Raw genomic sequence first — 11,808 nt, 5'->3', positions numbered from 1 at the left:
TTCTGTTTCCCTGAATAAATGATTCTAAATATAGGGCTCGCTACTATCATAAAGTTTTTTCCTATTTTTCTTGTGTTGACGCATCTGTAGAAGTATGTTGTGTGGGTTCCAGCACCAAATCCATGAGAAGTGGTGGAGGGTACGGGGTAATCAAGAAGGCAATTGAAAAGCTTGGGTTGAGGCACAAGGAGCACATTGCTGCATATGGAGAAGGCAATGAACGCCAACTCACTGAACCACATGAGACTGCAGATATCAACACATTCCTATGGGTAGAGACTTGTTAACCTATTGAGTCTGCAATCAATAATCCAAAATTTTTAATTGTATAGGTGAGTGTGCTGACACTCACTCAACATGTGGTTGCTTGACAGAGGGCTGCAAACTGTGGGCTTCCATCAGAGTCAGGCATGACAGAAAAATGGTAGGGGTTATTTTGAAGACAGGAGGCCTACATCAAACATGGATCCCTATGTAGTCACTTCCTTGATTGCAAAGACCACCATCATCTGAAAACCATAAGATTGCAGTAAGGGCCACCATTTAGTTGGTGTTTGTCATGGGATCTACTTGTTGTTTCTCTTATGCGAGGGGCTGATGAGTTGTTGGACCTAATATCTTTTTTCATTAGAATTGCATGTAATGTTATTAGAAGGTTAGTGGTCTTTGCCCTTACAAATTGGAGTTCTAGGCAGTTGAATGTATGTTGCTAGCCTTTTGCTTTTGCCTCTTGTTCAATAAGAATACCATTACTAATATAAGAGGGCTTTACTTATTAATGTTAATGAAAGAAATGGTTTATTGTCTCAAAATTGGCACAGCTTGTTTTTATGGAGGCAGAAGTTTGAACATTCTTATTTGCATTGTTACTAAGAATAGGACATCTCCTATAAAAGTTTCGTAATCAGGACCTGCAAAACAATAATTGTGAGGAAGTGAAGGTTTTATAGTATGGATAAAGGGTTAGATAGTTAATTTAGGAACCACTAAATTCATAATTCGAATTATGCATATTTCTAATGATGCTCTATATTTTTAGTATTTGTGATCTTGTCTTTTATCTCAAGCTTTTTGTTAGGTCCTTAAATCTCCCAAAAACAATGTACCTTAAAGCTATGGTTTCAAACAGTAGATATGTCAGATAAATTCTTCATTAAAATCAGTCTAGGTCTTCTCATATTTTTAGGATATAATTTTGTTTCTAAAGTTCAATTCAATAACAATCATATGTTTAACTGAAACTACATCAAGTTTCGGTACTAAAAACACTGCAAATTCAGCACTGCAAGTTTAGAATCAAATATACCAACAGGAGGTTTTCTTTCTCCTCCTCTTTTTTCACTGGTTATACAAATCAGCATAAAAATTTATCAAATCATCGACACAGAGCAGCCTTCTTAAAACAAGAGAATGTATAAATACACAAAATTGCATAGGAAGTGACATCCTAAAACAAATTTTACAAATTTAATTCCCCAATAATTTAACATAAATTTACTTGCTACTCACCTGCTAAAGTTTTGAATAATTGAAGTAAAACTGTAAAGGACCAGCCCCACTCAAGTAACCACACCCACCAGAGAAATGACCAAGCAACAGATAAGTGCCTCCTGGCTGAGCTCAAAGCAGTTTGCCCAGGGCATAGAAGCTGGACAGTCAAGTTCCTAGAGATCTATATTGAATCAATGACCTTAATAGTTGCACACAGTAGCTTGTACACAGTCTCCATATAGACCTTGAGGCTTGAAGCTAACCAAGTTTAAGATATCCTACTATAATGCAGTAACAGGTCCAATCAAATTTAGACAAATCAATATTTTCTCTCAGAAACCACAAAATAGTTGCATTGTCACCAATTGATGGATTTGAGGTCCATTAAGACTAAAGAGTTAACAAGTAAAGAGAATAACACAAAGAAACATTTATATGTATCCGTCGAATTTCAAAAGTTTGAGCATTTTACAATAGGTTCTTTCAACCCACTTTCATCCTCACTTCCATCTCCTAGTCCTAGCAGACTAATATTTCCTTTGTATAAATCACAGAGACGAGGAACTTCTTTTTCATATTTGGTCACAAACTTCTCCAAGAAATTCTTCTCACTTATTTTCAACAAACGTCCCATTTTAAGATCTTCCTTCACTAGACCTTTCAATATCAATACTCGTAAAACTGAACACCTTGGAAGAATCCTCTTCTCCAAGCTAAGCCCAAGAAGTTGTGGATATGTGATGATAACTGCCAGTTCCCAACCCATTTTGTTAACAAAGAAATTCATATGGCTCATTATCTTCTTCTCAGAAAGTGTCATAAACCAAGGGTACCTCCTAAATGCCATGATAATTTCATTCTCAGAAAAACCCCAACTTCGATAAGCATCCAATTTCTGCTTCCATGTCGATTTGTTCATTGATGTTAAGCCATGGAGAGCAACAATAAACAAGTATTTTGAAGGGTCGAAACCCATTTGCTGAAGATCCTCAAGTTTCTGTTTGAACCGATCATTTTTAGATGTCATCGTCTGGGCATGGTAAGTTAGTAAACGCACGATATTAAACTCAGGCATTCCATTTTCTCTCAAGATTGCAATATTTCGAGCCACATTCTGAATATCACAACTGATGAAACGAGCTTGACGTTTTAGACTAAAAACAACATTCTCCACAGTCCCAACTAAACTCTTTAAGAAATTAAAAGAAGGGATGATTTTGTTTTCTAAGCTAAAGAACAAAACCCTTGGATCGTTGGTTAGGATTTTGGGTATATTAGGGCTCGAAACGCCAAACGAATGGAAGAACTCAAGTTTAGGGAGAAGGTGCTTTGTAGGACAGGCAAGGAGCAATAACGGATACTTTCTAATGAGACTCGAAATCTGCGCTTCGGTGAATCCATGGTTTCTGAAGAGGGCAAGAACCGAATCTGGCCTATCAGAGGATTCAAAATCAACCTTCTTGGATGCAGAGATGGCAGCTGCGGGTGATAGCCCACATGAGCTGATAAGGTAAGAGACCACGAAAGGGTTCTCATTTCTTGAGGCTTTTGAGGAGATGTATTTGAGAGAGAAAGGGTTTTGCAGAAAACCCAGTTGTTTTGTTAAATCTCTTATGGTTCTCCCGATTGGGACTCTTTTGAAGAGGAAACTAAACATTCGGAAATGTATTAAAAGCTCAATTAGTTCTGGCAACGAACTTACGGAGGGGTGTTCCGAGAGAGCGGCTTCTGTTTCCTTCCTTTGCTTTCATCTGCTCTGCAACCTGAGACCAAAGCTACCTACGGGCTGGAATCCGCGAAGCCTTTGGCTACTGGTGCTTAAGAGAATCTGCAGGCCTGTTTGGTAATGAAAACAGATCATATGACTATGAGTCGCGAGTTGCCAGAGCTTATAAACCAAAAGATGACTCCGCAGCAGACTCCATTGACCGTAATTAAGCCTGAACCTGCCCTGTCCCATTCTGAGCCCGAACGGAGCCTCGGCTGAGGTATCTGGTCTTGAGGGTGAGTCCAGGCTGGAAATTTTTGGTTTGGATGGTGCCATAGGTGAGATCTCAAGCTGAGCCCAGCCTGATCCAACCGACCTTGTGTTAAGTTATACTATAAACTATGTATTGATATATTATATATATTATACTCTAAATATCACATATATTTTATTATATAATATATTACATATGAAGATAATAAGTGATAATATATTTTATTATAGTATTTATTTATTTAAAATTTATAATTTTCTTCCCAAGCCAACCTAACTTAGTCCAGTCCATGCATCTCTCCCTTCCCCCAGTCCATGATTAGGTTTGAAACCAAACCAATAAGAAATCAGTATGATATGGAATTTTTCGAGGTGGTTCCGTCCGATTTCACCGGTTCAAGTTAGGTTTGACAATCCTATGTGATATATATGAAGGTGAGCCTTTACTCAGATCGATTTAAAGCCATCAATTATCAACTTAGCCTAATCAGTGTCACCTTCACCCCTAACATTGAATGTAGTCTACATTCTTTTTCTTAGGGTTGAAACAGGGTTGTGTTGAGTCAGACTTTTTAAAAATCCAAGCCTAACCCTGAGTCCCTTTAATTGGGCCCAGGCCCGACCTTGAAATGCTTGAAAATTTCAATCCTGGCCCGCCATTAGGATCGGGTCGAGCTGACTCTGATTGATCTTGACCATGGAGAGCGGAAGGGAGATGCCGGGGCTAGGCTAGGCTGAGGAGAAGAAGAAGAAGAAAAAGTCGAAAAAAGAGGAAGAAGAAGACAAGGTTACGCTCCCAGGCTGAAAACTCTCTCCCATTCTATAAATATAGTGAACCAAGCATCAATATATGCAGAATCAAATTCATTCTTGATAAAAAGCTCTTACTTGGGAAAATTATATTTTACTTGGGCTAGGGAGAATGGATCATTTGCTCAACGTGCAGGTGAATGTACACCTAAGGTAACCGTCTATCCAATTTGTTTTCATAAATACCCGTCTTCCTCTTGTAAATGATAAAAAATGGACAAGTGATTATCTCTCACATGTATGGGCAGGAGTGCCGAGAAACCGAACTCTGGGCAAGGCAGGGATGGGCTCAATAACCAAGATCACGAATTGGGCTAAATTAGAGAACTTTTGGCTAAAAGTCTACGGCCAAAATAAATTTAAGACTATGTTTGAAAGCTAAGAAAAGAAAAGAGAATTTTAATAAGACAAATTATGATGAGGTAATGATGATTTATGTGTCTTATTTTTCCCCTCAATTTCAATTTTTTCCCCTTCTTTTCTTGGCTTCCGAATGTAACCTTAGGTTATGTTTGATGGTCAAGCAATTAAAAGAAAAGAAAATTAAGATTAGGGAAAATGATGCCAAGATGCTGGTATTATGCACTTTCTCACGCTCTACATTCTCTTTCTTCATGACTTGCTCTATCTTTCCTGACATAAGAGTGTCAATTGGATGAGTTTTGGTTAGCTTCAAGATACAACATGTGGAAAATGAAACCGAATAGAAGCCTCTTTTTCAAACCAGAATTGAATTGATATGGTTCTATTTTTATTTGGTTCCGTATTTGATTCACTGTTCGATTAAATTGGATCCTATTTTAGGTATTTAGACAAACTTTATACATGTTTACCAAAAAAAAAAAAAACCCTTCTTTGTCGGAGTCACAATCAATTATATCTTTTCTAAACATTAAAAAAAAATAGAATTTATCATTCACATTGATTAAAATATTAAAAAGAATATAATTTATTCAGTTCTTTATTGATTTGATTCGGTTCGAACCAACATTGTCAACCCTAGAACCGAAAACTGAAAAAGGTTATTCTAAAACCAAAACCAAACCTATTTGTTTCAATTTGATTTTTAATTTTAAACAGTCGGTTTTGATTTCGATTTTCGGTTTCTATTCTAAATGACACCTTTACCCTGACATTTGTATCCTTACATATGAACCCATTCTCTCCTGTGCTGTCATTGGCTTGGCGTGGGATATTCCATTCCACATTATATTGATCCCTACCCTAAAAATTAAAATTTTAAAAAAAAAAATGGAAAAAACAAGAATTAAGATACATATGCTTACATAGAAAATATAGATGCTTACATATAAGATACCAACACAACACAAGTTGAGAAGACAAAAAAAGGAGAGAAATTGTAAGACTCCCTTCCCCTCCCAACTTATTTCAATTCCCAAACATTAAGTATATCTACAGTTTCAGCCAAACCTATGAACTCCTCCATTATTTTTTTTAAGAAACATCATCATCTCCATATCCCCCAAACATGTCCAAAAAGAAACAAAACCAGACTTAAATTAAAAAGAGAATTTAACTGCTCCTGGATGACCCAAAAGCTTTAATTGCTGCTGCTCTTAAAATGTATTGATGGTAGAAAGCTGCAATGGCAGCACCAATAAAAGGTCCAACCCAAAAGATCCAATGGTCATCCCAAGCCTTATTTTTGTTGTAGATCACAGCAGATCCAAGACTTCTTGCTGGGTTAATACCTGTGCCTGTGATTGGGATTGTGGCCAAGTGCACCATAAAAACTGCAAACCCAATTGGCAGCGGAGCCAATACCTGCAAATCCATAGCAAAATTTCTCAATTAGAAAAAAAATGGTAGTTGAAACCAAGCTAACCATGTGAGAGATTCTGTGTATTTTAAGTTACCGGAACATGGGAGTCTCTGGCATTTCTTTTGGGGTCAGTAGCAGAGAAGACTGTGTAAACAAGGACAAAGGTACCGATGATTTCAGCGGCTAAACCCGTTCCCTTGCTATAGCCGGGGGCGATTTCGTTTGCTCCACCTCCATACCTCACAAAGTAAGCCTTTTGGAAGGCCTTTACTAACCCTACACCACATATGGCACCCAAGCTCTGTGCCACCATGTACATCACTGCTCGAATTAGTGACACTTTTCGGGCTAAGAATAGCCCAAATGTCACTGCAGGGTTGATATGCCCTCCTGTGTGTACCGAAAAAGATTGTTGAGGTTTCACGCGAAAAAAATTATAACGGATAACTTTTAAGGATGATTTCTAAATGTAAAAGGAACAGAATTACTCACCAGAGATACCAGCGGTGCAATAAACAAGGACGAAGATCATGCCACCGAAAGCCCAAGCGATGCCTAGAATCCCAACACCACCACAATCACTACCATTATTGTTGGGGTCTGTTTCGCTTTTGTATCCAATTACTGTCAAAACAGTGATGTAAAGAAACAGAAGAGTTGCAATGAACTCAGCAATGAGAGCTCTATAGAATGACCACTTGATCAGTTCTTCAGCATCAATCAAAGGAGATGGAGGTGGATCTTCGTAGTCCTTTACCATGAACTCTCCTTGCTGAGCTACTTCAACGTCCTTTCCCATACTTTCACTAGAAGCTGTGGATGAAAAAAAGAAGAGATAGAGAAGGAGAAGGCTGTGGTGTTTGTGTTTGTGCTTGGATGAGAGTGAAAAGGAGAGGGGTTGTGGTGGTCTATATATTGGGAATCGAAGACAAGACAGATACAGTTTAATTTTGCCGCCCCTAACCCCACTGATTTTGATTTGATTTGATTATTTCGCTTTCAGTTCATCACTCTTCACCGGCCCACCTAGCTCGTTGGCTATTCTGCTTTTATCTTTTTTCCTGGATGGCTACCAAACATAAAGCACTCAAACAGTATACTATGATACAAAACTTGGTGATGAGAGAGAAAGCGATTTTCCATGGAAATGCACCGACCAGGTAATAATTGATGAACGACGGTGTAGTGGTGTTAGAGATTAAAAGACCCGTGCGAATCCGAATCTTCTCTACTGCACCAGTGAGTAGAGTGTGCATCGAGCGGTTGGAGCTGTCAGGCACGTGCCTGAAGGATAATATAGCTCCAATCTCTCGTGTGTTGGAGAGGATTTTTTTGCCCAAGGGTTCATAGAAAAGTAGGGTATAAAAAGTAGTGGTCACTTCTAAGGGATGTTCCAATCATAACCATATTTTTTTCTGTGGCAAAAATAATATCCATTGATCCACTTTTAGATGGATTGGGTTCATCATGATTTCAAATTAAAATTTTTTTGGTCTTAAGAATAAATAGGAATATTGTAAGAAATAGTTGGAAATCTACAGTTTTACAACTCTATATTGATTTGGTTATTTGTCTAGACAAGTGGACACTAGATAAGAATTTGATTAATGATTTAATTGCTTTCATTTTAGTTCAGATTTATGGACAATTATTTATTATTTATAATATACTTTTGGGTAAATAAAAAATATATTAAAAGGAGAAAAAAAATTTATATCAAATATGCTAATTAAGGGGTGCATCCCTAATAAAAAGAACAAAACAATGATCAAAAGGATGCATATATGATACATGCATCAAAAGACACGAGGGACGAAAACGACTAAGCCAAAGGGGGAAACACCAAAAACCAAGGAGGGGAGGGGGGACAACTAAACAAAATGAGGAACATCAAAACTTAGGGGAAAGAAACAAAAACAAAACATGACACATCAAAAGCCAGGGGGAGAAATAAGAGGAAGATCCTAAGAAGATATAAGATGCCTATTCCTTAAAGTGTCTGGATTTACTGTACAGACGGGCAGATTTTTGTTCATGATCACAAAGGTAATGGTTTCGTAAATCTACTCAATAGGACACATTGAGGAGTATTATCTCATTTTATTTCTTTCCCACCATACATGATGTAATGATGAACCACAACATTAAATGCCAACATAACAGTGATGTTACAAGGGGATTTGCCACATAGCTCTATTAAGATCCACCTCCATTCAAAAAGAAAGATAACTTTAGGATGAAGCCAACATTTGTTAAGAATACCGTTTTAGATAAAGTTAGAAAGAGGCTATGAGAAGAATAAATGATCCATACTTTAAAGGAGTTTCAATAATGACAATGGTAAGCGATGTTTCCAAAAATCGAAAGATAAAAACCTGAGTCATCCATTTTTATTGATTCTTTAGTCTAAACCCTTTATTCTCGCTCAAGAATTGAGAGAGTGTACAATAATGTCTAGAGTAATGGTATACATGCATAGATATACATAGGATGTATGTGAATACTAAAACTAGTATTTGATTGAATTAGATTCTAAAATTTGACATGTGGCTAATCTAGACCATGTCTTCTCTATCCAACAATCGGAATAGACATATCATCTGTCCATGTGACAAAATTGATGCGGTGTGACATTTGAACAAATTATAAACCTTCATGATAATAATTTATTTTTAATTTATTCATATTTTGATAAGATTTAAATAACTATGTATTACTTTTAGTTTCAAGGCATTAATTAATGGGTATCCTGGAATTCAAATTCGGATACAGAATTACAGATCCTATTCATGAGTTCATGAATAGATACGGCAAAAAGGACTCAAAATCCAGATTTGTACTTCATCTTGTACACTTTATGTATACATCTATGGATGTGCACTTTTAAGCATGAATGGAATGAATTTTAGAAATCACCCACTCTATTTTATATCTTAAACCTTGATCCATATTTTATATCTTACTAATTTAACTCGAAAGGAGAACAGATAATGCCAAGAACAAGCAACATATGACCTCAACCAAAATCATTATCACTGAGCTAGCCAAGGTCTGGTCGCTATCCTTGGCTCATAAGATTCCAAACTACTAGCTTAAAGAGTTAATTAAGACATCCTTAGTTGTTAATAAATCGGAACGACACCTCAGCCATGAGTAGGGAATCTATGTCCGATCCGTGTTCGAATCCGTTTAGGGATTTTTGAGGTTTTCGAAAAATATCCGAATCCATAAAAAATACAATCGGATTTGGATTCAGATTCGGATAGTCCCATCTGAATAATCTACCATCCTATTGTAAAATGCGATAAGTTTAATATTTTTTGTAAAAACATATGATATATTATAATATTACTTTTATTATAAACACTTTTATAAGGATATTGTGATAATTGAAGTCGGAAATCTGTAACCGATATAGATCAGATTTGTTTACTAATCAGATAGTTTATCGGATTAGATAATATCCTTGATAAACTCTTGAATTCAAATATGGTATTATTTTTTAAAATTCCGTCGAATATCGGATCCGATACAGATATGTCATTCGGTAAACGAATTTGGATTCGAATAGTAATAAATCCGAGCCGAATCCAATCCGTTTACATCCCTAACCTTGTGTTAGTTTTAAAAAAAAGGGTTTAGTTTTTAAATGTGTCCAATATTATGGGACTTGATAACAAAATTATAAGCATCTAATTACGTCTCCATTATCATTAGAAATAATAAAAGTTCATAACCACCCTGGGCCTGACGTTGTTGTTTGTCTCACAACTTGTCAGTACATTACTAAAATGTCTACCATAATCAAACAATGTTATCCAAGATTCGTACTCATCCTTTGTCCTTATTTCTATTAAACCATGCTTATGACTTTTTCCATCTCTCTCTCTCTCTCCACAAAGTATTAAGATTAGTTTTAAAAGAAAAAGGTGAATTATTATTATCACAAAGGTCTGTTATTTTTTCAAATGTCACAAAACATCTAGTCTATTGTGTGATCAAATGATATATCTATTCTGACCGTTGGATAGAGAAGATATTGTCTAAATCAACCATGTGTCGAATATCAAAGTATAATTCAATCAAATATCCTTTTTGTACTCACACAAATCCCATGTATGTTTATGCATGAGTAAATATTACTGTGCACTTTCCCAATTTTGAATGCGAATAGACAATTTAGATTTTAAAAAAATGGGTTTTTGTCAAATGCCTATTTGTCCAAATGCCCCTTTACAATTTTTCTAATTGTAAATTCCCCTTTATTTTTAAAACTTTGTAGCACTTTGGTCCTTGCCATTAATTTGAAACGTTAAATGTTAGTTTCAAGGTATCTAATGACCAAAATGCCCTTCTGATAAAAAATCACCAGAATTTAAAAATAAAATGATCAAAATACCCTCATCTTCTCCAAATGGTTTAGGGTTTGAAACTGAAAATCAAACCCTAAACCATTTGGGGGAAGATGAACCCTAAAATCAAGAAATCCCCAACCTTCAAAACTGAAAAACAAACGTCCAAAATTGAAGGTCGATCGGTGTCCACATCTACACTGGCTGATCCGATCCGATCTGGTAATACCTTTGTGTTTTAAAATATCCTAATTCCTAGTAAACTCGGTTTGTTACCTGAAACCCAACTCTTCAATCACCTAGTAAACTTCTATGCTAAGTCTTCGGATTTCTTCTCTGCTCAAGAAGTCTTCGATGAAATGCCTTAGAAGAATTTGGTCTCCTTTTCTAGCTTAATTTCTGGCTATTCACAATCGAATACTCCTCAGTATGCCCTAATCTTGTACCTCATTTGCGAAAATTGGATCTAAGTTTAAACGAGTTTGTTTTCTCAAGCTTGATTCTGGCTTGTTCAAAGCTGCAACGTGTTAACGAAGGGAAGCAAATTCATGCACTGGTGATTGTTTCTGATTTTGAATCAGACCCGTTTTGTGAAAACCTCTCTCATTGATATGTACTCAAAGTTTGATGACTTGTACTCTGCCATTTCTCTTTTCAATTCAAGCCCAATTGGAGATCCTGTACTCTATAATTCAATGATCTCCGGACTTGTGACCTTCTGTTCTTATGAAGAAGCAATTGAATTGTTTGTGGAGGCACGACGTGCAATTGATCTAAGACCAACAGAGTTTACTTTCGGAAGTATTATCAAGGCTTGCTCAAATTTCAGGAGAGAGGTTGGTAAATTTGGGGATTTTTTTATTTTAGGGTTAATCTTCCCCAAATGGTTTAGGAATTGATTTTTCGTTTCAAACCCTAAACCATTTGGAGAAGATGAGGGTATTTTGGTCATTTTATTTTTAAATTCTGATGATTTTTTATTAGAAGGGCATTTTGGTCATTAGAAACCCTAAAATTAACATTTAACGTTTCAAATTAATGACAAGGACCAAAGTGCTATAAAGTTTTAAAAGTATGGGGGAATTTACAATTAGAAAAGTTGTAAAAGAGCATTTGGACAAATGGGCATTTTCAGGAGGGGCATTTGACAAAAACCCTAAAAAAATATATAAATGGATGGCTCAGATTTGTTGTGTGATTTTCAAAAAAACTCACCTATTATTACATGAATAACTACAAAAAAAAAAAAAAAAGAATGTAGAAAATATTAGGGTCATTAAATTTTGGTAGGTAGCTTATTACAAAATACCACCTTAGGCAAAAGTTTTTGTGTCACCTTATGTGAAGATAGAATCTCTTCATTTGGGGTGATTTGACATTATGATTGGATT

The 11,808-nt window shown here is 36.0% G+C and overlaps 2 protein-coding genes across 2 annotated transcripts; both read right to left on the bottom strand.

Moving 5' to 3' along the window:
- Window positions 1-1,942: 1,942 nt before the first annotated feature.
- Window positions 1,943-3,148, bottom strand: LOC122663286 (transcription termination factor MTERF15, mitochondrial-like). The gene has a single exon (XM_043858970.1). The coding sequence runs from the start codon at window positions 3,146-3,148 to the stop codon at window positions 1,943-1,945; it is 1,206 nt and encodes a 401-aa protein (XP_043714905.1).
- A 2,488-nt stretch (window positions 3,149-5,636) lies between these two features.
- LOC122661792 (aquaporin PIP2-1-like) lies at window positions 5,637-6,933 on the bottom strand. Its single transcript, XM_043857300.1, has 3 exons — window positions 6,558-6,933; window positions 6,160-6,455; window positions 5,637-6,067 (listed from the first exon to the last, which is right to left on the bottom strand). The coding sequence occupies exons 1-3, from the start codon at window positions 6,862-6,864 to the stop codon at window positions 5,816-5,818; spliced, it is 855 nt and encodes a 284-aa protein (XP_043713235.1). The 5' UTR covers window positions 6,865-6,933; the 3' UTR covers window positions 5,637-5,815.
- Window positions 6,934-11,808: the final 4,875 nt, after the last annotated feature.

Source organism: Telopea speciosissima, chromosome 5 (assembly GCF_018873765.1).
Source record: "Telopea speciosissima isolate NSW1024214 ecotype Mountain lineage chromosome 5, Tspe_v1, whole genome shotgun sequence".
NCBI lineage: Eukaryota > Viridiplantae > Streptophyta > Magnoliopsida > Proteales > Proteaceae > Telopea > Telopea speciosissima.
Note: the sequence above shows the minus strand (reverse complement) of the source record. Positions and strands in the feature narration are given on the sequence as shown.